Raw genomic sequence first — 27504 nt, forward strand, 5'->3', positions numbered from 1 at the left:
CAAGGTATGTTTAGTTTTTATGTATACAGATATATTTTTTTGTTTATATTATCTACATAAATTTATTCTGTTTTCTTCCTTTTTAAATGTATTGTAATATATATTTTAATATTTCTATATACATTTATATTTTTTAATATTTACCACTTTCTTTTATCACCGTCATTTATTGAGTGTTATTTGTTTTTGTTTAAGGACCCCCTGAGGAAGGCTTGAGAGCCAAAACACGATCCTTGTTGGGTTGTGTCTACATAATGAACTGTTGTTGATTATCTTGGAGCTTGTGGTTGGCTTCTTCCACTTTTGTGAACTGTCGCTGTCAGAGAACCTTCTTGGAAGACACAGTTTAAGGTAGACCAGGGCAGGGGGACAGAATAGGAGAAATGCTGGTTCACGAGGGGGGGCACTGGGACCCCCTTGGTCCTCGGGTAGTGCTTGGTTGCCTGAAGGTCAGTCCACCTGTGTTTGCAGCACACCTGGGGAGCAGCCATGGCACATTGCACACGTTGAAAAATGCAGACCTACACTTTAGGTGCTAAGATTATAGAATTAGGGGAGGTAAAGGGAAATTATATAACGTTTACTAAGTGAAACTCAGCAATGCTCTGGCATTTTTCTGCAAAACAGGGGAGATGGAATGGTTTCAAATGATCATCTATGTCTCAAATTTCATCAACTGCAGTACTGAATGTGCTCCCTTACATTTTTCTGCTTCTTCCAAGTCGCTGTCATTTTCTACCAACTCCATATGCAGCTTCTAATCTGCACTGACAATCTGGAATCATATTCTGGTCTGGAGTTGTCAAATTTTTCTCTTTTCAATACATTAGCTTCAGGGTTTGAGCATTTCTACTCCAGTTCCCTTAAGCGTCCTTTTGGAGGGGGGGAGGGAGTTATGGGTTGTTACATTTAAATCTTGCTCTTTAACCTGATGTAATGAATGCCAGTATCTTCATTCCACTGTTGATTTTTTTAAAACTGTTTCTGCCTGCCTTTGGTTTCAGCTCCTACAAATTCTCAGGACATTTTGCTGAGCGTACTGCATATAGTTCATTTCATTGCATTTATTACAATTTATAGGCCATAATATCTCATAGGCATGTACTGTATGGTGTACAACTAGAAATACATAATTAAAAGAGTTACTCTTTAGTGTCTCTGCCTTTCTCCTTTTTCTGCCTGTAGGTGGTGTGCCTTTCCCAAGATGCCCGCTATTTAGTCATCACTATGGAGGGAATGGCTCCACTTCATTCTCACCGACAGTTTAGCTTTATAGTTTCTTTTCAAATCCACCACCGCCATACTGGTAAGAGCCTTTGAAACCCATCATCTGCTTGTTTACACCCAGGACTGGTTTTGGGTGGGGAGAAAGTCAAGCAGGGGGTTGGTACTGGCTGGACCCCATCTAAGTTTCTGCTTTGTTCGCAAGGGAGGGAAGGGGGGGGGGGGGGGTATGTGAAAAGACCCTGCATTTTACTGCTGCATCAAGCCTCATTTCAGCCTAAGCACAGCCTGATTTAATGATATATGCACTAGAGTAATGTAAAATTCACATATATTCATCATAATTGCATTTAGTCACATACCAGATTGTCCAGAACAGCACAGTTTCTTGTACTAGCTACATCAGATGCTTGGCTGGACCTCTGTAGCATGAATTGCTATTCAGTTTCTTCTCCTCCACAGACAAGGCGCTGGCAAGTGTGGAAGTCCAGCAGCTGTTATTCGGTAGGGATGAGAAGTGTTTTAGGAAGAAAATGCCAGTCATGCTCCTGTTTGCAAAGGGGAAGCGACAAGAGGTGGGGGTGGCTCTGCCAGTTTCCACTCCCCAACTTGAGGAGCATGTGGAGTCAGATACTGCCCTAGATTGCCAGCCCGGGTAAGTTCACGGAAGCCAATGCTCTAATAACACATGGATCCCCATCTTATAAAAGTGACAAAGGTGACCCAAGTTGCACCCAGTTGATTAGTTAAAAGTTAACCCCCAGTTTTCATGGCATCACACAGTGCAAGAAATTGTCTGATAACATCACTGAAGGGAAGTGCTACTCTTGACTTAAGTAGAATGAAGACATGCTTCCACCTGAACAAGGGACAAGAATGATGTTGTTGCATTGTACTTTATAGACTTCAGGTGAGGAGCAGATGAACACATTTTTTGTTGGAGGGGCCAAACAAACCAACAAATTCTCTAGTTCCTCATGTTGCACTAGACAAAATATTGGTTGGGACATGGCCCCAGCAGCCCATTCCATTCTGCTGCTTATGCTTCAGGAGAGATAATTCAGGACTTTATTAACATACATTTTGTGATTCTTTTAGGAGTGTTACCTGGGAGATTATTACTGCATGCAATTTTCATCATTAAGTAATTGTCTAACTGGATGGGATGATGGCTAGGATTTTGCAGTAATGCAGAATTTTTGATGTGTCTATATTTTATAATTTCATGTGTCAAGATGCTTTGTACATTGCCTTGGACCTTCAGGGCAGGTGATTCATACTTATTAGGGTGATTCATGCTTATTAGCCAGACTTATTTTTGGAAAAACAAAATATGAAAGTGCAAAACCCCTAAGAGAGAAACTACACTGGCTCCCACTTAAAGAACGTACCGCGTTTAAGGTCTGCACGATTGTTCATAAAATCATTTACGGAGATGCCCTGACATATATGATGGACCTCATTGACCTACCACCCAGAAATGCTAAAAGATCTGCCCGAACACCTCTTAATCTACACTTCCCCAACTGTAAAGGATTAAAATTCAGACTAACACACGCGACCAGCTTCTCATACATGAGCACGCAACTGTGGAATGCACTACCAAAGCCTACCACGAAAATCCATAACCTAACTACAACACTCCTCCACTCTACCCTCACTCTGAATGTCTTCTCTATATAACCGCTTGACTAGTTCTTTTTTATCATCCCTTAATCTCATTGTAACACCAAATGTATTGTTTATCCTGTGACGATGCCATAACAGGATCTCTGTAAGCCACATTGAGCCTGCAAATAGGTGGGAAAATGTAGGATACAAGTGCAATAAATAATAATAATAAATAATAATAATGTTTAATTGCATGATTGATCACATAAAGCAGCCAACAGATGATTTTATTTTCCGGTACATTTTTATAGTAATCCTGACAACATGAGAGGTTTAACTCTCTCCTCTGCCATGCAGCATTTTCTCTCTTTCCCCTTCCCTACCCCCTAGCCAGCAAGGACCTTGTCTCTCTCTCTCTCTTTCCCCATCCAATGTTGCACCTTTGTCTCTCTTCTCCTCACCCCTTTTTTCTCTTCCTTCACCATTCAGCATTGCTCCCTTCTCTCCATCATCCAGCACTGACCCATTCTCCCTTTCCCCCTTACCATCCAGCATTAACCCTCTGTCCCCCCTCACCATCCAGTATTGCCCGATTTCTCCTCCCCCCACATAACACCATCATACCGTATAACCCCACTTGTTACTCTTTTCCCCTCATCTAGCAGTCCCTCTTCTCATCACCACTACCATCTAGCATTGTCCCATCTCTATTCCCCATCCCCCATCATTCTGTATTGCTCTGCTTGTCTTCCTTTCCTTTCCCCCTTGTTTACTTACATAGTCGCTAGGCTGCTTCCTCTTCTGGCATGCATGGTGGCAATGGCTGCAACAAGTAACAGTGAATAGGCAGGGACAATGTCTTGTGTGAGTTGCCGCTGGCTCTGCTGATCCCAGAAAGAGGACGCGACATCAGAGCAGAAGTTGCTTCCTGTTTCTGGGACTGGCAGGGCTAGCAGTGGCGTGCACAATGCAATGTCCCTGCATCTGCCTGCCCTTTATTTTTTTTAGATTTTGCTCACATCTTTTTCAGTAGTAGCTCAAGGTGAGTTACATTCAGGTACTCTGGATATTTCTCTGTCCCAGGAGGGCTAAGTTTGTACCTGAGGCGATGGAGGGTTAAGTGGCTTCCCCAAGATCACAAGGAGCAGCAGTGGGATTTGAACCAGCCACCTCTGGTTTGCAAGACCAGTGCTTAAGCCACTAGGCCACTCCTCCACCCCTCCTTTATTAGTCGTTGCTGTCATCACTGCCATGCAGACCAGGTAACGCAGCAGCCTGGCAACCTTGTGAGTAAACAAGGAGAGCTGGGGAGGAAAGGGAGACAGACAGGGCAAGATAGGATGATGCTGGTAGGTAGAAGAGACAAGGCCATGCGGGATTGTTTGGGGGGGGGGGGGGGGGAGAACAAGGAAGAGAGACAGAGAGGTGATGTCTAGTAGCGCTTTAGAAATGATAAGTAGTAGTAGTAGTATGTGGCCCTTGTGTTACATTTTTAACACATTAACATTTTAACATCCTATATAATAATTCTCATCACCAACATTCTAATCGGGAACTGCCTGTGTCCGTGCCTCCTTCTTGAGCTAGGCTTCGTAGCCAGGCTAACGCCACTAACAGCTGATTCCAAGTGGCAGGGAGCGGAGCAAGTGGGAGTGGAGTAAGTGGTAGTGAGCCGAGCATCAAACAACGACCCTCCTCTCCCCCTGCCCCCCCTGCAGCCACCAATGTACAGCGACCTCCTCCCCCTTGCCCCTCCTCCAGCCACCCATGTCCAGCCACCCATGTTCAGCGAACCTGCTATCTCACCTGCCCGTCCTTCATCCACCCATGTTGTGTAACGAATTCTTCGGGGCAGGCAGGGAAGATCCCCGGTCCTGCCTGCCTGCTGCTGGTGCTCCCCCACTGCCGGATCGCTGTTCAAAATGGCCGCCGATACTTACAAGGGCGGCCTCCAAGAGATCTTTCCTGCCTGCCACAAAGATTTCGTTACACAACCCGGGTGAATGGAGGGGCAGGTGAGAGAGCAGGGTCGCTGGACATGGGTGGCTGCAAGGGGGGCAGGGTGAGAGGAGGGTTGTTGCTGGACATGGGTGGCTGCAAGGGGGGCAGGAGAGAGGAGGGTCGCTGGACATGGGTGGCTGCAGGGGGGGCAAAGGGAGGGGAGGGTCACTGGACATGGATGACTGCAGGGGGGGCAGGGGGAGAGGAGAGTCAATGGACAGGGGTGGCTGGAGGAAGGAGGTGAGGGGGGTGCTAAGACCAGAAAGGTGGGGGTGGAAGGGGGGCCTCAGACCATAAAGGGAGGGGGAGGGGGTGCACACTCACTGTCTATCACATACACTGTCTCTGACACACTCTGTCTATCACACCCTACATCTCTCACACACACTCCCTCTCAAACATACACTCCGAGGAAAACCTTGCTAGCGCCCGTTTCATTTCTGACAGAAACGGGCCTTTTTTATTAGTGTTAAATAAAAATATCATACACTGAATTCTGATGGCATATTATCGTAAGTTAATCTGTTTAGTAAAGAGGGTGAGGATGTGGTGTAGTGCTCGGGGCTCTGAACTATGTTTCAATAGAAGTACTAGGACCAAAGTTTTAATTCTATTTTCCATTTATTCTATGAACTTGGGAAAAACCACTGCAGCTCTCTATGTCCCACTTCACCTAATTATAAGGGCGTAAAAGTAATAAGATTGTTCCACTCACTCCCTTCATGTCACCCCCAGAAGGCTTGTGTTATAGTCTAAGCAACAAAAATATCTATTGGATCATCCAGCCCCAAAGGTAGCTACATATACGTAAAATGCATTAGGATCCCATTTGAATAAAAGGCACTACAGGACTTCTGATTACATACCTACCATACTGTTACTGTCCCCTTAGCTCTCCCTCATTCTAACCAAAATGGTGGATGCATTGAACAAGTTTCCAGTGAAAAGTGTGTAGTGTGGTGGGTAAACAAATCCAAAGTTAGTGACCTAGCAGAATCTAGTGATAGGAAGGGTAAAGGGGCCCTGCAGTGTTTAGCTGCTATCATATCCTATGCTCCTATGAATGACATCAATAGAATTGTTTTTGTCCTGTCCACAGGTTACCAGCAGACAGCTCAGCTGAGCACCTGAGAATTATCAGTGCAGTCAATGAATCCTCTTCTGAGAGCACAGGCGAGTTCCTTGAGGGCCTGACCAAATTTATGTATCTGGTACTGAGCACTTGTGATGATAAACCAAGCAAGTCGATGCCTCCTCTGGACCTAGACAGTGAGACCTTGGAGACACTTCCCTTTTACTTACTGAATATCTCACAGAAGAGGGCTCTGGAATGGCTGGTGGAGTCAGAAGAGCATTTAGTATTGTTGTTTCCCAGTGAGGGTAAATCCCTGCTGGAAAGACAGTCTGTGCAGCAGAGGCTGAGAGGGAAGCTCCTAGAGAAGCTGATAGACAAGCTCCAGGCTTTGATTGATGAGCTAAGGGAGATCCCTGCCTTTCATGACAATTCCCATCTGCTCATGGACCTTCTAGACTTCTGCTATGGTTCCTTCAAAGTTACTTTTGGCCCCAGTGTCACAAGACCAAGTTTAAGAAAGAAGCACCCAGGGGAAAGAAGCTTCAGCCATGAGAAATTACACACACTGCTGCTTCTAAAAGCCCTGCAAAGTGTAAAAGAGCAGTGGCAGGAGAAAAGGAAACTGTCCAGACAAAATCGAAGTGCAGATAGCTCAGCTCACTGCATGCTGCAAGAGCTCACTATGAACTTTACTTCCATCAGTCTCAGCAAGAATTTAGTGGTGCTTCCCACTGCATACACCCTTAACAACTGTGAAGGGGCCTGCACGTTCCCCCAGAGCACCAGGAGCGACTTCGCCACTCATACCATCCTCCTCATCCGCATGCAAGAGAGTGGGATCATGCTCCAGCGGCATCCTTGCTGTGTACCAGTCCGATACTCTGAGCTGCAGATAGCCATTTACACAGTAGATGGGCTAACTATCCGTTTGTACCCCAATATGATAGCAAATGAGTGTGGCTGCAGGTAATGCAGACAGCAGAAGTTGAGATGATAAAAATTGACAGTTCTAAACTGTGTCCATTCTCAATTTCTTATACAAACCCTTTCTCCTTTGTATACTGTACATACAAGCCATGTAACATGAATGGAATCTTATGGCCAATGTATTAAACTACAAAAAGAAGCACACATAAAACTACAGAAATGGAATGCTGGGAAGGCCCCGTTCTCATTTCCATTCCAAGGCTGCAGAAAATAGGGCCATGGCTATCTACCTAGGAAGTATTACAATGATTTCTGAAACAATAATATTTTTAATGTTTGCTTTTCTGGAAAGTGTAAACTGTTTAAAGACATTTTTCTTACTGTACTTTTCCAGCTTTTTTGCCTCTCTTCCTACTCCAGCCTTGAAAAGTGCAACTGTCTGCATCATATTCAAAATAAAATGAGATTATATTCCAGATGTGAAGACAAATTATATTACTGTTGAAATATATTACAGGCATGCAAGGAGCCAGGAGTTGAGGCAATGTTTCTGAGTGAAGAAACTATTTAAGAACTATCCGAAAGCCTACCATGTTACTTTTCCATCTCTTAGGAGTCTGATAGGTTAGTGTCTCACAACGACAAAATTACAGGCCATGGTGGGGTTTTAAGAACACAGAGCAATTCAGCAGGAGTGGATGTATAGATCTGGAATTCTAATGGGAAATGACTCCATAAAGATTGTTCACTGGCACTCTCCCCTATGGCAGACTGTAAACAGTCACTGGGAAGAAGGCAGGGACAAGAACATAAGTGGGAGCCTTAAGGCAGCCTTCTGGTCCCCCTTTCCCTCACTTTTCATTACACAGATGCCCTAAGGTGACAATGGATCTGTCCTGTAAGCTACTGCTGCTGCTTTTTTCACCACTCCATGGTTCCTGTTCTCCTCTTCCAGGCACAGCAGAATTTCAGCAGGCACAGAGTAGCACAAAGCCTCTTCCAATACCATTTCAACACCAGCTGGAGGCATGCTACATCTGCCCTTTCCTCCTCAGTTTCATTACCACTTCTCACACCCCTGGAATCTGTATCCACCATCCCATCTCTGCAACACAACTGTCTGACAGGAAAGTGTACGGTGTAACATCTTTAAACAGAATAAAAGGAATGCTAAACCAGTCTAATGGGGTAATTCTGTGCTATATTCCAGAACCCTGTAGTGGCAGCCAGTGTTCTACAATGAACCTAGCAGAATTAGAAAAGGTTCAAAGAAGAGTGACCAAAATGATAAAGGGGAAGGAACTCCTCCCATATGAGGAAAGGCTAAAGAGGTTAGAGCTTTTCAGCTTGGAAAAGAGACGGCTGAGGGGGGATATGATTGAGGTCTATAAAATCCTGAGTGGTGTAGAACTGGTAATTGATTTTTTACTCTTTCAAAAGGTACGAAGACCAGGGGACACCCAAAGAAATTATTACATGGAAATATTTTAATACAATTAGGAGGAAATATTTTTTCATTCAATGAAGTTAAGCTCTGGAACTCGTTGCCAGACGATGTGATAATGGCTTAGTGTATCTGGGTTTAAAAAAGGTTTGGACAAGTTTCTGGAATTAAAAGTCCATAGTCTGCTATTGAGATAGAAAAGGGGGAAGCCACTGCTTGCTCCTGGACTGGTAGTATGGAATATTGCTGCTAATTGGGTTTCTGCCAGGTAATTGTGACCTGGAATGGCCACTGTTGGAAGCAAGATACTGGGCTAGATGGACCATTGGTCTGACCCAGTATGGCTACTCTTATGTTCTTAAGTAATTTCATTCAGTCTCAAACCTTTGTACCTTCAGCTACCTGAGCAGGGTCAGATTTTAGATTCTAGTACCCATATAAAAGACCAGACAGCAGAACTCAGACAGAGAAAGTCAGAGATCTCAAAGATTGCAAAGCCACACAGCAAGGCCATAGTGTCACAGTGGCAGCTCTTGGAAGCAGCACTTGTACATGGGTCTAGGGAAAACAGGATCTAGCTCCTCCTTGGCCTAGATATTTGGTGTCTTCAACATTTGGTTATCTAGGCAGCTGCCTATGTCTAAATCTGGGCCTGCACCTGATATGTAACCGTACCCCTTGTGCTACCTTGATTTGATTGCGTTTTCACAACACTTGCATTTCCCTTTCTGCCTGCCCACAGTCTTGTCACTTTAAGGCTTTAATTGTACCTGTTCACTCAATATTATCAGAAGCAGTTTAGACTGTTCCAACATGAAACAACTGTTCTCTATTGATAATTCTCTTGTAAAGGCCCTCAGATTTTCTGTGATAGAGGAACTTCCTTCAGCGAATCAACTAGCTACATATTTGCAGGGGAAGGCATATAAGCTTAGAGCTGGTCTTCCTGCCTTTGACAATGTCTCTGATTTAATTATTGAATCCCCTTTAAGTGAAGGTATTCCTGTTAACAGAATCTGGAATGACTTAAATACTACTCACTGGTCATTTTTTCTAATCTATTTCAGAAATGTTTCTTCTATTGCAAAATAGATTATTTGCCCTTGCTATCATATGAAAATGGCTCAGCCAGTGTTTTGTGCTTATCAGTGGCGCAGCCACAGGTGGGCCTGGGTGGACTGGGGCCCACCCACTTAAGAGCTCAGGCCCACCCAACAGTAGCACATGTTTAGTGGTAGCTAGTGAGGATCCCAAGCTCCGTCAGCTAAAGACTTCCCCCTGATGGTAACAAAAATGCTACTGTCCATGATACCGGCACCTGTGCATGTTCAGTTTTCAGCACTTGCCTGCTGCAGACTGCCAAGGTGGAAAGAAGCATTTTCCTGCCAGCTGAGATATATTTTTGGTGGTGGTGGGGAGAGAACACTTGGTGCCCGCCCTTTTCTTGCCTAGGCCCACCCAAAATCTTTTGTCTGGCTACGCCCCTGGTGCTTATACTCTTAGTCCCAATCGTTTCTTGAAAATTTTCCCAATAGTGTGGCTGAAATAATTATTACACTAATACCAAAGGATTGAAAACAATCTAAACATTTTTACAAAATCTTGAGGATATGGGAATCACGGGGAATTTCCAGAGTTGGACGATATTTCTGTGCTGATCCTGATACAATCAGTTCTTGATATTGACTTTCCTAGAGTTCAACAGTGTATTGATTTGTTAGAAAAATGGATGTGCGCCGGCTAAAACTTCATACCACAAAAAGCTAAGGTACTTACCTGTAGCAGGTGTTCTCTGAGGACAGCAGGCTTTATATTCTCACAAGTGGGTGACACTGACCCATATTGTCTGGTCTGGAATTTACTATAGCTAAATGAGAGCTTTGTGGAACATAAGATGTGCTGCACCACACATGCCCGTGTGCCTTCCCACCTGCCGTGAGAATGCGGTCTCCTCAGTTTAATACTATAGCAAAAATAAAGTAAAAATAATAAAGAGACAACTCCAAGGGAAGGTGGGAGGGATTGTGAGAATACAAAGCCTGCTGTCCTTGGAGAACACCTGCTACAGGTAAGTAGCTCCAAGGACAGGCAGACTTATAATTCTCACAAGTGGGGAATCCCTAGCATCCAGGCTCACCAAAAACAACAAACATTGGTCAATTAGGCCTTGCAACAGCGAGGACATAACGCAGATTAACCTGAAACAATAAACAATTTGAATGAGAGTGCAGCCTGGAACAGAATAAAATGGGCCTAAGAGGGTGGAGTTGGATTTTAGACCCCGAACAGAGTCTGCAACACTGTCTGCCCGAACTGGTTGGGTATCCTGCTCAAGGCAGTAATGTGATGTGAATGTATGAACTGAAGCCTTGCAAATGTCTTCGATGGAGGGGGATAGGGAAAATGACTTTATATATACCACCTTTCTATGGTTTTTGCAACTACATTCAAAGTGGTTTACATGGTATATACAGGTACTTATTTGTACCTGGGGCAATGGAAGGTTAAGCGACTTGCCCAGTCACAAGGAGCTGCAGTGGGAATTGAATCCATTCCCCCAGGATCAGAGTCAACTGCACTAACCACTAGGCTTCTCCTCCAAGTGGGCTACTGATGCGGCCACCCATGACTCTCCAAGGCCAGCGCAGACAAGGTATAAGTGAAGGAAATGCAATCTGCCAGCTAATTAGAAATGGTGCATTTCCCGATGGCGACCCCCATCCTGTTGGGATCAAAAGAAACAAAGAGCTGACTGTCTGTGGGGCCTTGTCCGCTCCATGTAATAGGTCAATGCTCTCTTGCAATCCAAGGTGTGCAAGCTGCTTTCACCAGGATCGGCATGAGGTCAGGGAATGAATGTTGGCAAGACAATGAACTGGTTTAGATGGAACTCCAACGCCACTTTCGGTAGGAACTTAGGGTGTATGTGGAGGACTACTCTGTTGTGATGAAACTTAATATAAGGAGCATCCATTATTAAGGCCTGAAGCTCACTGACCCAACGAGCTGAAGTAACAGCCACCAAGAAAATGACCTTCCAGTACTTCAGATGGCAGGAATTCAGTGGCTCGAAAGGAGCTTGCCCACAAAGCTCTCATTTAGCTATGGTAAATTACAGACTAGGCAACGTGGGTCAGCATCAAGCACTCATGAGAATTCTAAGCCTGCTTGTCCTCGGAGAACAAAATTTGTATGTTTTAATACGAATCCAGGGCAAATTCCTAAGACTATTACTATAAATCAAGTTGAATATAAGTTTTCTCCAGTTGTTAGGATTTTAGGAGTAGACCAATATGAGCGCCTAGTACATGTGTTATTACTGTCATCTTTTGACTATTTCAACTCAGTGTATCTGGGCCGCATGAAGCGGCTACTAAGAAGGCTCCAGACTGTACAAAATACGGCAGGCGATATGATTAATCTTTGGTAAGACACTATCAAATTTAAATAGATCAATCAAAGCCAGAGTGCTTTTTAAATTAGCTTGTTTTCTTTTTAAAACGTTACATGGCTTGGTTCCTAACTACCTTTTCACTCACTTTTGCTTTGCAGCCCCTTTTAGAATTAAGAGATGCAATAGTGCTAATTTTTTCACTTTCCCTTTTGTCAAGGGCAAAAGGAGACTGCTGCTTTTTGAGAAACCTCTGGCTGTTCAAGCCGCAGGATTGTGGAAGGAGATTGTTGGAATGTTTTCTTTTTCACAATCGTATCTTCTATTTAGAAGGAAGATTAAAACTTTTTAAAATTAATATGTATTATGAGCTGGCTCTGTTAATTCTTAAGTGGTTTATGTAATTTCCAGAGGCCTGCTCTGGTCTCTTTTGGCATCTATAACTTTCATAGAACTGAAAGATGGACACGGGATACAAGTCCAGATGTTAATGTTTCCTTTCCAGACCCACTACATGGTTCCTGATTCTTAGATATGACTAAGAAATCTTTTGAGAACTCCTTATCTTGACAGTAGATTCAGACAACCTCTTTTTCTATGAAAGAACGGGAGATAAAGATGTACAGTTGTGCCGCTGATCATTTCCTCCTGTGCCACTGCCTCATTCAATTACCATGATAAACCCCTTGGATTCAGCTGCACTGCCTCTCTGGGTTTTATTTATAGAACTGGTAGAAAATAAAAAATTATCTCTTGACATACTAGTGCAGTATCAGCAAAAGGTTTTGCATAATTCCTTTCTTCCAATGTTACCCTCCTCTGTATTTCCACTTTATCATACATCCTGTACTCCTCCACTCCCAAAGCACATATAAATAAAAGGTTAGTTGATCACATGAGCTGACAGCAAGTATATCATGTGCCAATGATATAATAGTAAAATATTACTTATAAGTGGGAAACATCTTTTCTGTAAATATATGGGGCCCAATATTCAAAGGATTTATGCTCCTAACGTTCGGGCCCTTTTACTAAAGGGTTGGCGTATGCAATATAGAATTACCGCCTGGCTACCACAGGAGCATGGCAGTAGTTCCCACCCCCAGCACGTGCCATTTCCAGTGCTTACCGGTTACCGCCAGGTTAGCGCAGGAACCCTTACCACCACCTCAATGGGTGGCGTTAAGTGCTCCCCTCTGAAATGGCCGTGTGAAATGGCCTATGCTCACATTAGCCCTCTCCTCAAGTCACTTCACTGGCTCCCTATCCGTTTCCGCATTCAATTCAAACTTCTCTTGCTGACCTATAAGTACATTCATTCTGCTGCTCCCCAGTACCTCTCCACTCTTCTCTCTCCCTACGCCCCCCCCCCCCGTGTACTCCACTCTGTAGATAAATCTCTCCTGTTTGTCCCCTTCTCCTCTACTGCTAATTCCTGACTCCGTTCCTTTTATCTCGCTGCACCTCTTGCCTGGAATCGACTTCCAGAGCCTGTACGTCTAGCCCCGTCTTTGGCCGTTTTCAAGTCCAGGCTAAAAGCCCACCTCTTTGACACTGCTTTTGACTCCTAACCACTACTTACTTGCCCTGTACCCCACTTCTTTATTTCCCTTACCTCTTAATTGTTCTGTCTGTTTACCTGTCCTACTTAGACTGTAAGCTCTTTGAGCAGGGACTGTCTTTTGTGTATGGTGTACAGCGCTGCGTATGCCTTGTAGCGCTATAGAAGTGATAAGTAGTAGTAGTAGTGCTAAATGATTCACTTACTGCATGGACATTAAAAAAAAAAAAAAAAAAAAGAGATAGCCTTTTACCCGTTGCAGAAAAAGAGGGCCTCAGCATGCATCAAAAACACGCGCTGATGCTAGCGCAGGTCCCCTTTTACCGCAGCTTAATAAAAGGACCCCTTAGAGAGTTATGGTCATAAATTGTCCTGTTTGAACATTTACTAGGCCTGAGTGCATGAATATTTACTCAAAATTTCACTAAACTCTTAAATTTAGGAGCATAAAAAGTGGGTGGTAGCAGGGGTGGATTTAGGTCAGGGAAAAGAATTTAGGCGCTTAGCACTGATTTTCAGTACTAGCCTCATAAACCTAGGCAAACAAATGGCAGGTTTACATTTATGATCCCAACTTAAATAATTTCAATAGTGAGGGTCATTCAAAAATGTGTCATATGTCACCCAACACTAAAAACTCAATTTTCACAACACCATACCGTATAGACCCCAGTGGCAACTTTTTTCACATAGACTACTCAATCCGCAATTTGCCTGCTTCCTCATCGGTCACTGTTTATTGATTACCATTTATGACTCTTTCACTGTAATATCAAACTTATTTAAAAAACATTTTTTTCTCTTAAATTTTATATATAAGTTCAACACCACTTATCTTAATTTTCTGAAGGACCCGCTGACATAAATGGTAATCAATAAACAGTGACTAATGTAAAAGCAGGCAAACCTGGTGGAGGAGTAGCCTAGTGGTTAGAGCACCACTCTTCAAATCCAGAGGTGGCTGGTTCAAATCCCACTGCTGCTCCTTGTGATCTTGGGCAAGTCACTTAACCCTCCATTGCCTCAGGTACAAACTTAGATTGTGAGCCCTCCTGGGACAGAGAAAGATCAAGTGTACCTGGCAACACGGCCGCGCAGGCTTCTGTTTCTGTGAGTCTGATGTCAGACTCACAGAAGCCTGCGCCTGCAGATCAGCAATGATTCTGGAATCCTGAAGAGTGACAAGATTCCATACAGAATCTCAAAGAGTAGCAACATTTCATGTAGAACCCTAAAGAATAACAAATGGAGGAGTGGCCTAGTGGTTAGAGCACTGGTCTTGCAATCCAGAGGTGGCTGGTTCAAATCCCACTGGTGATGTTGGGCAAGTCATTTAACCTTCCATTGCCTCAGGTACAAAATTAGATAGTGAGCACTCCAGGACAGAGAAATACCCAGTGTACTTGAATGTAACGCACCTTGAGCTACTACTGAAAAAGGTGTGAGCAAAAATCCAAATAAATGGTGGCCCTAGTGAAAAACGTTGCCACAGAGTTCCAGAAGACCCTCATACAGTATGGTGTTGTGATAATTGAGTTTTTAGTGTTGGGTGATAGATGTAACAGGCTTAAATTTATGAGAATAACTTTTAAGCTCCTAAATTAAGATGAATTTTCAGGTGAAAATAGGACACAAATTTAGGAGGCTAACTTAAGAACATAAATTTAGAAGCTCAGCATTTTCCAAATATTGGGCCCATGATTTATATAGCCCTTGTGTTGGGTCTGTTTGAAATATGTCTGTTTTCTCTTTGGTTTCTGCTTCTGCATGGTCTACAACTTTATTAGTCAAGGAACTCCCTCATTCCCTGGCATCCACTCCTGAACAGAAGGTTATGTCCCAAAATAAAAAACCCTCCACAATTCCCCAAATACTCTATACAAGAGGCTGTATCACACACTGCCCTCATGTACGATACTCTGATTATCCCAACTTTTCTTTTTTTAAAAATTGCAAACAAAGAAGTTCAAACCTCTATTTCAGTGTAACACCCAAAAGGAACACATGGTTATGGTAGCTGCAGTTCTAGTGCTAAGGGTGCCTTCAGATGTGCTATGCCACACTGGCTGAACACAGCTGATTTATAAAGAAGGTAATTTACTAGCTCTGTGCTTTCAGACCAGGTAGCCAAGGCCTGATTGTAACCCCTCATGTGCCTGGGCCTGACATGCTACTTTCCTCCTAAACAATGGAGCTCCCCTGTGGATGTGAAGCCTAAAAACCCAACCATAGAACCAGCTAGTAATGCTGTTTCTAAACCCCAGCACAAAGCATTCTGGGCTGTTGTCTTGTCTGAACAGAAAACACTGAAAACGGGACTTAAGACCACTTATGTTCTTAAGAAAATGAAGTGGAGGGAAGAGGAAAAGGTGATGGTGTGGTTTACGCAAAGGGAACATTAATATTGCACTTGTTTATCACACCAGCTGTTTCACTGTCTGACATAATGGCATTAAAACCAAGGAAAACATTTGCTGAACTAGCAGTTTCCAAACTGTGTCTTCAGGAGCCTCAAGCAGGTTCAGTTTTTAGAATAACCGATATATGCCAATCAACCTGTTTCTAGATCAAAATGTGCCTAAATGTGCATCACATATAGTCATGTGCAAATAAAAGCAATAAATCTTCACTCGGGCTGTTCTGCAAATCTGATTTGGTTGAGGATTGTGAGGACTAAGTTTGGGATCCGGTGTGCTCTCCAGCTCCTTTTTAGTCATGCGTTTTGCTCTCTTCATGTTTGTGTTTGGTATAGAATCCTTCTTTCTTGTCCTTTCGGGAGAAGAACCTATCATGTGAAAATGACTTGTCACTCTTGTGCTCTCGCCGTTTGTAGTCCTTATGCTCTTTGTGGGTTCTGTAATCATGGCTGCTGTTCTCTCGAGCCTTGTGTAATCTCCTGTGCTCATGTTTGAAATCGCTCCCTGAGTTTTTGGGATAGTGAGGTTTACCTTCTCTGAAGAATGGCTTCCCTTTCACCTCCCTGGAAGTGAGCTTGGCCTTCCCTTCCCCATGGGTTTTTGAAAAATGTTTGTCCTCTTTTTTTGGAACGTTCTCCTTGGAAGGCTTCCAGATTTTACTGCTCTTTAGCTCTTCTTCTTGTGCATGTAAGTGCCTCTTAGGCGCTCTTTGCAGCTTTGATTTCTCTAATTTGTGGGTTTGCTTTAGCTTGGCAATAATCTCTTTATCTTCTTCTGTCCTATTCCCGGGAGACTTGGCCTTTTCTTTTGTCTCTTTCAAGACTGTGTTGACTACTGGAGCTTGTAGAATTTCTTCAGCTTCAACATCGAGGACTTCTGGTTCTTCTTCCGATGACCCAAACCAGCTCTCAAAAAACCAGGGCTCCATCTATGATGGAAAGGAATAAAACATGAGAATATACTATAGTGGGTTATAGCATGAGTAGGTTACTCGCAGCTCCCAACTTCCTGCAGCAGTTCAGGGGTTAAAAAAATTCTTTGGCAGAATTGCAACATTTGCATATTAAAGAATACACATTTTAATTTACTTTGTGCAAACTGTCATTTTCCAACCTTTCATAGTTTGGTGCATTCATTATTTTTTAGTATTTTGGGGGGCAAGAAAAAAAGGGACTTTAGTGGTTGGCATGCAGAAGAGGGAAAGGGGGATCTCCATGGGGTTGCTTTTATCTTGGAGAGAGCAGGAGGATCCAGGATTGGGCAGCATAGGAAGAGGGAAGGGGGATGGGGATGAGGGGGGTGGGGACCCAGGACTGAGAGAAGAGATAATTCCTTATCTCATTCCTTATCTCACTCTTCCTCCTCACCCAGTGCTGATCCTCTCTCTCTCACTCCACTTCCCCACCAGGTGCTTATCCATCAATGTAGTTTGCCTACTTCCTTTAGAGAGTAAAGGGTAAGGAAGTAATATTGGGGAGAGGGAGCAATTCAGCCTTAGAACCTGAAACGTTTGGGGGAGAACCAAACTCCCATGCCCACCCCAAATTATGCCTAGGTGCTGATCCCTTCTTTTGCACAAACCCAGTGCCAATTTCTTCTCACACACCTATATCATTTTTTTCTCAGATACACTCCACTTGTTACCCTACCCTTTCTCTCCTCTTTCTTCCCCCACATACTGTTTCTTCCTTGCTCATCAGTTCTCACTCTCCTCTTCCACCAGTTGATGCTCAATGTCCTCTCACCCTCTTTTATTCCTGTGCTGATCAGCTGGCATAGGAGGAGCACAGCAGCAGGGCTGTGAGCCACAATCTTCTGCTCTGTCTCAAGGGACTCAGTGCTTGAACAATGTGGGGCACTATAGTGCTGTATGCGTCAAATCCAGAGTGGGATAAGGGGTAACAGAAGAGCATACAGCCCGAGGCACTGCAGTCCCTCTCTTTCTACTGCCAGCTAAGCAAAAGGGAGAAAGGGAAGAGGAGTGCAAGGATAAAGTGCGTAATCATGTGTGTGCCGATGTGCCCAGCCAATGACTGGCCCCTAGATCCACCCATGTTATCCCATGAGTCCAACATTTAGCAAAACTGTAAGACACTATAATAGAGTTTTCTGATGTATGTAGGACTTTTGAAATGAATGTACCTTGTATGCACTGATATATTTTTATTAGTATGTTTTTGGCTTTATGAGGTATTGTAACTTCCCTCAAGTTTTGTTAGATAAGGCAATTCATATATTTTAAGTGTTGCTTTCATGTGATGTATGTATATTGTAGCATGGGCTACACATTTTAAAAAATAAAATAAATTAAACCTCAATTCTGCAGCAAGGATTGAATTTTGCAGCCCTTGCTATGGCATTGCAAAAGACCATTAATGCTTTCCATTGTGTACATGAAAAATAATCAGGAATGAGACAACTCTACTTCCTGTGCATCAGGATAAGAAATTCTCCTTCAGTTGACCTGGAAAATGGATACAATTTCTGTATCTCTACCCTTCACTTGTGTGAATGCCACATTTCTTTGAAAAGTATCTCTCTGTAGCATTCTCTCCCTGGGTCTCTTGTAGGGCACCTGCTGGACACAACACTGACCTAAGCAAGGGTTGTTTTCGGTTCCCCTTTCCTTTCAGGATTGGGTGCATGCAGATTCACAGATTGAATAGGTAGTATTGTACTAAGGTGTTGCCTAAGCCCAAGCATAGATGGCATGGGAAAGGGATGTGGGTACAGATTTAGAAGACAGCGAGTGGATGGAGATCTATCTAGCAATATCTAAGTTGTCTATCTCCACTAACATAGTGAAAAATGGATATTAGTTACTCTCTCAATGGTACCCGACACCCTACAGAATAAAGAAAATATATGGGAAGGAGGGTGATGTTGGAAGGGGTGTGGGAAGCACGGTACTTTAATTAATCTGTGGCAGGAATGTAGCCAAATTGAGGAGTAGCCTAGTGGTTAGTGCAGCGGACTCTGATCCTGGGGCATAGGAGCCAACTTTTCAAAATTATTGGGGGTACTAAGCCTAATGGAAATAACCCCTCCCTGGACACATGCAAGGAATTTTCTCAATATTGGGGGTGCTCAAGCACCACAGCACCCACAGAGTCGGCTCCTATGTCCTAGGGAACTGGGTTTGATTCCCACTGCAGCTCCTTGTGACTGTAGGCAAGTCACTTAACCCTCCATTGCCCCAGGTACAAAATAAGTACCTATATATATGTAAACCACTTTGAATGTAGTTGCAAAATACCACAGAAAGGCGGTATATCAAGTCCCATTTCCCTTCCCTTTTGAGCATTAGGAGGTAATTAGTTCAATTACAGGAGTGGATATTTTATTGAACACCCAAAGTATATTTGCTGTCACTCCTCTCGGAGGATTGTCTGGAAGATCATATGTGGTGGTCATCAATATATTAGCATCTCCCAGAAGGCACTGTGATCCCTGACCAGGAGACCCTAGTAAGATGCTTAAGACTCAGTCCGGCCGATATTGAGCTGGTGGTGATTAGCATACATTGACTATTGCTGCCTAAATTAGCTCCTGATATTCGGTGCCAGGCCATGTGCGGGTGCAGGCACTGAATATCCAAGGCTTTGGATAGCTAGCCAGTGGAGCTCATGCGGGTCCCGTATACTTTGACCAACCTTTTCTTTTTAAACTTCTCCGAGCCCCTCTCCAATTCCCCTGAAAGAGCACTCCTCCTCCAGCCCATGAAGAATCCCCCTTCTACTCACCCCCCCCCCCCGCCTGAAATGCCCCCACAAGCCCCTCGGTCTCAATAGGCCTCTCTGGGCCTACCTTAGATCCCTCATGGTCCAGTGGGGCAGGAGTGAACCCTACTCACTCCTGCCCCTAGCAGCAGCATCTTCAAAGTGGCTGCCGCAACCTCTTGTGGCAGCTTCGTGGTACTATGGTAGGGGTTAAAAAAGGTTGGTCAAAGTTAGGCAGGTCCCAGATCATACTAGAATAGCTAACCCAGCCTATTTAGGACAGCTTTTGAGCTGCACTGAATATTGCCGGCACCCGCATAACCGCCAGCTCCTCTCTGATACTGCCCTTGACTTGCCCATTTTTTCTGTGGCTGGTCAGAGCCAATATCCAGCCGCACTGGATATTGTGCCCAGTTAAGTGCCGATGAATATTGGCGGTTGGGCAGCCAGGAGAAGTTTAAGTGGGTTGGAGCCTCTCCTGCCCCCTTAAACACTTTGAATATTGTGCGGAGTGTTTTCACTAGCTAGATTCATGGCTATGGAGAAAGAATGAAAGGGTGTATATGGACAGGCTGAATAAAAGTACAAAGGAGGTGGTTAGAGACTGCAGTTATAAGAGTACTGGCATGACTGTTAAGGTTAATGTTATTGGTTATATTAATGCAGGAGGAGAGTTGGGTGAAGGGGGGAAGGAAGATTCAGGTTCTGAATTGAAAAAGGGGAAAAAGTTGATCCCATGATTGTAACTATCGTTTATTATATGTATGCTATTGGCTTAGATTTATTCAATCAACCTTGTTAAGAAGCAAAAGGGTAGTGTTATAATTTTCCTGCTTGGCACCTTGCTTTGGGTGCCCCTGCTGCTTGGCTTGGCACTCCTTTCACCAGTCCTGCACCTCTCACCACTGGAAGCTGACCTGAACTAGTAGGCTATGGAAAGCAGCAGATCTGAGTAAAAAGCATTTCTGTTCACTCTAGAATTTCTGTACAGAGGAGGGCTTCCACAGGCTTGTCCATTGCTGCCTTTGTGCTGCTGCCCCCACATGGAGAGTACAAGGCTTAAAGAAGCAGGTCCTTATGTAAAACACTTCAAAACAAATAAGGAAAAAGAACAAATTGCTATTTTGTTCTGACTCATCTCTATTTTCCAAAGAAAAATAAGTCCTTACTGCATGAAACTCCACTCCCCCCCCCCAACAAATAAAATGGGGGCTCAGTGAAGGTGTCACACTGATACAGGTAAAACACGACTACAGCATGGACAGTTGAGTGAATCTTCATCAGGGCACCATGGATGTCATTTTACTTATTTAGATTTATAAAGAGTCTATTTAGAAAGCTCTAGGTGATACATAATAAATTTAAATAAATAAATAAAAAATAAGTAATAATGTAGAGGGACATATACAGTACCAAGGGTTCCTTTTACTAAGCTGCAGTAACGGTGGGGGCTGTTTTTCCTGTGCACCAGGGCCCTTTTTACCGCAGTGGGTAAAAAGCCCCTAAAAAAAATGGCCATGCGGTAAGAGTACTCTTACCCAGTGGCATAGCTAGGTGGGGCCACAGGAGCCTGGGCCCCACCCAATTTGCTCTGGGCCCCTGGTTGACTGGCGGAGGTCCCCAATTCCCACCAGCTGAAGACTTCGTCCAGCACTGGTCTGCGGCGGTGCTGCCACATTGCCTGCCCTGCTCTCTCTTCCCTCATGTCAGGCACACTCCTTTTAGTGAAATTGAGCAGGAAAGAGAGAGCAAGGCAGGCAATGTGGCGGCGCCAGAGACCAGCGCTGGATGAAGTCTTCAGCCGGCGGGGGTTGGGGACCCCCACCAGCGAAGGTATTTGCAGCGGCGGTCCTTCAGCTGGCAGGGATTGGGGGAGCCCCGCCAGCCAAGATGTACGGCGGTGGCAGTGTACGGAGGAGGGGGGTGGAAAGGCAGTGGAGGGGGGGTGGTAGGGGGGGGGGCGGCAGCTGGGTGGAGACCAAAGTGTGCCCGCCCCACCTTGGGCTCTGGCCAATCTCCCACTTCAAGGCCTGGCTATCCCCTGCTCTTTCCGCATGGCCATGAGGGGGGGGGGGGGAGGGGGAGCACTTGGTGATGCCCGATTACAGCCGGGTTAGTGCCGTGCTATTAAATTTAAAAATATCTCCCAGTGCACTGGAAATGGCGCATGCTTGTGCCGGAACTACAGCTGGCAGCCGCGTTGGGCTAGCAGTACTTTCAGGATAGTATGCGTTGTAAAAGGGCCCCTACCTGAACAAAAATCAATCCACCAAACCAACCCTGCCGAACAACAATAAAGTGAATCAAGAAGAATGAATGAGCATCTTTTAACTAAAAGCAACCTAAAATAATCAGCTGTTACACATTTTCCTGAATGCACGTATGGTCATGGAGGAGATAATTCCATAAAGAATGAATACAGCGCAGCCAGCTGAAAAGTGGATCTACGTCAGAGTCATATTCATGTATTTCACTGATCACAAAGCAGAATACAGCATGAACAGCAGAGGAGAAGATCCTCATCAAAGTACCCATACATACAGGCATTGCACTGATCCACGTAAAACAGAAATACAACACAGACAGCTGAAGAACAGACCTTCATCAGGTCTGAAGCATGAATACAGCACAGACAGCTGAACAGCAGTCTAAGGAAAAAGAATTTTAAAAATGGCAGGGAAGGGAGAGGCATAATAAAAAAAGGCTGTAAAAAAATAAGGAAAATCTCTTCAGATATACAAAAAATGAAGAGTTGCTTCAGGTCTGTGTTGGAGATTTGTTCTCTTCTCCTCACACATAGTTACCCTTGTCATCCCTGGAGACTGAGTAGAACAGTATATTCTGCTCCTAAGGCCTTGGCTGGTCTCTGTCACTCTCCTTACCAATTTCTCAGCCATATCTTCTACTGGGCTGATCTCCGGCTGAGTCCACACCATGGTATCTGCATCTAACACCTCGTCTTCCGATTCTACAGAATCTACCAAAGATGAAACATTCAGTTCAGATTGCTGTTTCCCCTATACCCTTATCTTTTTTCAAAATGCATTTTTATTTGTATTTTAACTAAAAGCAATATCCAATACCAAACTAAGCCCAATTGTGCACAAGTCCATATTGGGTTTAGTATAGAAAACAACCATAAAACAACCTATCATTAGCTGCAGGTACAGACATAGTACAAAAACAGCCATTCATACCCCCCCCCCCCCAATTAACACTGTTCCCTCTAAGCCTTGAACCCTGCACACACAGCAAAATAAATTGCACACAAGAAAATATAATACTATTCATGTGGGGGAGGGGGGGGGGGAGGAAAAGGGCAGCAGTAGCAGCGACAACACATTATCCAAGCAGTTCAGATCCCACCCTGTGGTCAGCAGGAGGAGGGGTGCTTAAAAGTGTGTCAGTTTCCTCTGTGGCATGATGTCAGTCTTGCTGGATGATCCACAAGATCACCAGGTTGAACATCACTTGTATAAACACTGGTGGTGTTTATGCAAGAGTTTCCACCTGTAAGTAGGTTGTAATGGAGGGGAGGGGGAAGGAAGCAAGATTGAAGGTTCGCACTAGTTATGATCAATAATTATGCTTATGTTTATCTCCAAAACTATGAAATCAAATTTATTTGAAGTTTGCTAATTATTTAAAACAAATAATATTCTACAGTATGTTAAAACAGCTTAATGTAGAATTACTTTCATTAAAACAATTACTTAAATAACACTTTTGAGATTCCAATATTTTTGCATTACAGGTGCCAAAGAACCCTTGGCTCGTAGCACACTAATCTGAACATAGCTTATAAATAGTTGTCCATCAAAAATTAGAGGGAATATTGCCTATCAACATCCTTCCCACTTCACCATCCCTAAAAACAATTAAGTGTTCCACTTCATTTCTAGATGAAATTTGTGGTAATTCTGTTCAGATCACTGAAAAACTCTCTCAGGACCAGGTAAAGCAGGCCTTCTGGGTGTAACACCCTCAGAGGAAAAGTGGCCCCCATGGACCAGCACCCCCAAGTCTAATATTTATTTATTTATTAAAAAAAACATAACAAACCTTTCCCAACAGGTTAGGATAAGAAACCTCCCCAAAACCATAGCCCTGATCTCACCCTCAGGGACCCTTCCTGGGCCTACCAGACTGGCTCAGACTGAATGTCTACCAACTTCTGTGAGACTGAGAAAAATACTGGTTGGTTGGGAGCTGCACAGGGTTATTATTATTATTTATAACATTTATATCCCACAATATTCAGTCTCCATCTGCTGATAGGTGTGCATAACTCAAGCGTCTTGACTGGTCTGGATGGCCTAAAGGAAAGAAAATTATTATTTATTATTATTATTTATTGCATTTGTATCCCACATTTTCCCACCTATTTGCAGGCTCAATGTGGCTTACATAGTTTAGTAATGATATTGTCATTCCAGGATATCAGATACAATTAGTAGTATGTAGATATTAAGTAAGGGGAAGAAGAAGGAAGTGATTGGGCGGGTAAGTTTAGAAGGTGGACTTTCATAACTGGATGGATTGGTGGGGTGGATTGTTGGGCTACAGGTTCTCTTTGTAGGCCTTGTTGAAAAAGTATGTCTTCAGATATTTGCGAAAGTTAGTTCTTTCCTCAATTGTTTTCAGGTCTGTGGGTAATGCATTCCATAACTGCGTGCTCATGTAAGAGAAGGTACTGGCATACATCAGCTTGTATTTTAGACCTTTACAGCTGGGGAAGTGCAGATTGAGAAATTTGCGGGACGATTTTGTGGCATTTCTAGGAGGTAGGTCCACAAGGTTTAGCATGTAGATTGGGGCGTCTGTGTGAATGATTTTGTGTACAAGCATCTTGACTGGTCTGGATGGCCTAAAGGAAAGAAAATTAGCAGGTAAGAGCTAATTTCTCCTTCATCTAGTTCAATTTGTACCCTAAGATGGTACTGTAATGCTCACATTCCCTCACAAAAACTGGCAATGAGATAAAAGGATGCTCCATAAAGATCCAAGTGTCATCAGTACATATGAGAACATCCCCTTCCCACTGCCAAACCTGCTACATCAGAGGAAAGGCAAAGCACTTGTGCAAAACGTTCCAATGCCAGAAAGAAGACAGGGGACACCCCTGTCTTGTTCCCTGTCAAGTCCTAGTGAGTGAACCATTTATCTTCAATCTAGCACAAGGGTCATCATACAACATGACAACCACCCTAATAAATCCCTTCCCAATGTCTAAATAATGCAAGAGATGAAACAGGTCAGGCCGCTCTACTTTATCACATGCCTAGAAAAACTGCAGGGAAGTTCGGCCTCTGCAATAGGTGGTGTATGATATTAAACACACTTCTTACATAATCTGTCCCGTTTCTACCGGTAATCCAGTGTGATCCCTATGTGCAAACTGCATAATCACTTCTAATTGTTTGGCCAATACTTTTGCTAGAATCTTTCTAGTGGTGTTTATAAAAGACATTGAACTATATGAACTACATAATTTTGAGTCTTTCCAAGGTTTAGGGAAAACAACAACATTAGCCTGTCTAAACAAAGCATGGATGTTCTCCTTCTCTATAGCTCGATTTAAGCCCCTCAACAACAACGGGGCCAAAACCCCATTGGGCCCAGCAGATTTATCAAATGGAAGTGTAGATACAGCCCACTTTAGTTCTAGCAATGAAACGGGTGCATCTGATCTGTTTATGCCATACTTCTCACCCTTGGGCATCTGCACTTTGTCTAAAAAGGCATCTATTTGGTCATTATAGCTAGAAAATGATTGATATAAAGGCTTGCTCAATCTCCTCCTGAGAGGTACCAATATGGCTATTATTTTTTCTTTTTGGATCTGTACAACAGCCATTTGGGCAGATTTAAAATTGAGTTGCAGACCTAGCAATCTATCTTATCACCTTTCTCATAGAATACCTGCCTCATTTTCCATATCTTAATTTCACCTCCTTCACCAATAAAGCACCAACCTCTTCCTGAAAGAAATAATCTGCAGCACGTTAGTTTCATCCAGTTGTTTCTTATGTCTTTGCTCATCAAGCTCCAACAAGGCCACTACAATTTTATTAAATTTTAACTTTTTAATTCTAGCTCCTAACTCAATCATTTGCCCCTGTTTTTAAGGCTTCCCACATAGTCATGATCTGCATCTCCTCAGTGTCATTGATTGATATTCCTTAATCACATCTTCGATAACGTAACAGTATGCTTTGTCCATAAGCAACTAAGTATTCATTGTCCGCACCCTGTTATAGGGATTAAGAGATTTTGTGGTTACACTAAGTGATAGCAGGGCATGGTCTGACCATGTGATTATCCCTGGGATGGATGGAGTTAGCAAAATCAAATCCTTCTGCAAATCTTTAAAAGCATTCCTGTTTAAAAAGTTTCTATCTTTGGATGTCAAGCAATCTTAATGGTTCTTAAAGTACTTCTCTTGTGTAATAAGCTTTTCTATAACTCAGTAGCTCTTGCAAATCTCTCAATCTTGCACAATGTGATGCTTCTAAATCTTATACTAAGCATATATAAGCCACATTGAACTGATAATTGTTTTCAGATAATGTGGGATATAAGTACGAACAAATAAATAAATCTTAGCATATGAATTATGTAATTGTGAAAAACAACTATAGTCTCACAGCCTCAGGTGTTGGAAGTCTCCAAATGTCAATCACTCTATATCTGGAGACCAATCAAACCAGTAGAGCTAGTTCTGCACTACATGCCATAGATGTCTGACCCACATGAATAATCCCTAGATCACCTCCAATAAAAACAGGTTTGGAGAATTTCAATAGTTTCTGAACCATTTTATTTAAAAAGCAGCCTTGCTCAGTATTGGTGCATATTCTTAGAAAACATGATAACTGGGAACCCCCAGGACTTGAAACTGGCTCTAGAGATGGTGGGACTGGCTAAAAAGGGCAGAGGAGATGAGGCTGCACAGGAACCTGAAGGACTCACTGGTACACAGTGACAGCCCATAAAAGAATGGAACTTTCTTACTGTGCAAATGGCTGATGGCCAAAGAAAAGACTGTGTCAGCATACGCAGTACTTACTTTCTGTTAAGAGGTTAGGGATTCCAGTGCAAGGGATATATTTTCAAAACTAAAACACAATTTTGTAAGCACACCCATGATAGGGATGTTCATTTAGAGGAACCATCATGGATTCACAGAAGGCAAAACTGGAAAGGAACTCAAGAGATCATGTAGTCTGCCCCCCCCCCCCCCCCGAATCCAAGAATTATCCAAGGTACTTAAACCATCTCAGATGGTAGTATGCAGAACTTGCTCATCAAGGTTTCCATTCCCTCCTTCCTTCCAAGTGCTTAACCATCCCTTATTGTTTCCTAAAGTCTATCCTAAATCTCTCTTTCTGCAGATTAGATCTATTGGGCCTGATATTCAAAATGAATGGCCAGGAGAGGCTACTGGCCGCTTAAATTGCCTGGTTGGAGCCAACTGGCAATATTCAGTGGCATGTAACTGGACAGTGCCACTGAATATTGCCGCTAAGGGGGAGATTCTTTATATGGCGTCTAAAAAATTAATCGGTGCTGAAATCAGTGCTGAATAAGCGTATTCTATAATTGGTGCACAGAATTAGGGGCCAATTACAGAATACACTTATTTGATATTTCAGCGCCTAAATCTACGCACATCCATTTACACCAATGAAAACGTGGAGTAAATCCCAGTGTGTAGATTTAGGCGCACTGGGCCATATTCTATAACTAAGCATGTAAATTTCAGAATGCCCATGAAATGCCCATTTCCCTGCTCATAACCATGCCCCTTTTTGTCTGCATGCATTTGAAGTTTGGTGCACATCGTTTCAGACTACACTTAGTGAGTTGAGTGCATAAATTCTAATCAGTGCCAATTAGTGCTCATTACTGCTTGTTAAGTGCTGTTATCAGAGCTCATTAACTTGTTAAGTTATGCGCAATGTTATAGAATTCATGCTGATTTTGGAACCAATCTCTAGGTGCGCTATGTAGAATCCAGGGGTAAATGGCCAACCCCTAACCAGTGGGGTTAGGGGCAGGCCAGGGGCAAATGATGGACAGAGCATGACCCTAGCCGGTTAGCAGCGATATTCAGACCGCTAACTGGCTAGGT

The 27504-nt window shown here is 43.4% G+C and overlaps 2 protein-coding genes across 2 annotated transcripts in view; one reads left to right on the forward strand and one right to left on the reverse strand.

Annotated features, from left to right (window-relative positions):
- Positions 1-1092: 1092 nt before the first annotated feature.
- AMH (anti-Mullerian hormone) lies at positions 1093-8136 on the forward strand. Its single transcript, XM_030219781.1, has 3 exons — positions 1093-1306; positions 1687-1879; positions 5936-8136. The coding sequence occupies exons 1-3, from the start codon at positions 1228-1230 to the stop codon at positions 6879-6881; spliced, it is 1218 nt and encodes a 405-aa protein (XP_030075641.1). The 5' UTR covers positions 1093-1227; the 3' UTR covers positions 6882-8136.
- Positions 8137-15553: 7417 nt separating this feature from the next.
- Positions 15554-27504, reverse strand: part of JSRP1 (junctional sarcoplasmic reticulum protein 1) — a 147348-nt gene continuing 135397 nt past the window's right edge. The window contains exons 7-8 of the mRNA XM_030219543.1: positions 22253-22347; positions 15554-16579 (exon numbers count right to left, since the gene is read on the reverse strand). Coding sequence (XP_030075403.1) covers positions 15944-16579; positions 22253-22347 — 731 coding nt within the window. The 3' untranslated portion in view covers positions 15554-15943. The remainder of the gene's footprint in view (positions 16580-22252; positions 22348-27504) is intronic.

This window comes from Microcaecilia unicolor, chromosome 11, assembly GCF_901765095.1.
Source record: "Microcaecilia unicolor chromosome 11, aMicUni1.1, whole genome shotgun sequence".
In the NCBI taxonomy this organism is placed as follows: domain Eukaryota; kingdom Metazoa; phylum Chordata; class Amphibia; order Gymnophiona; family Siphonopidae; genus Microcaecilia; species Microcaecilia unicolor.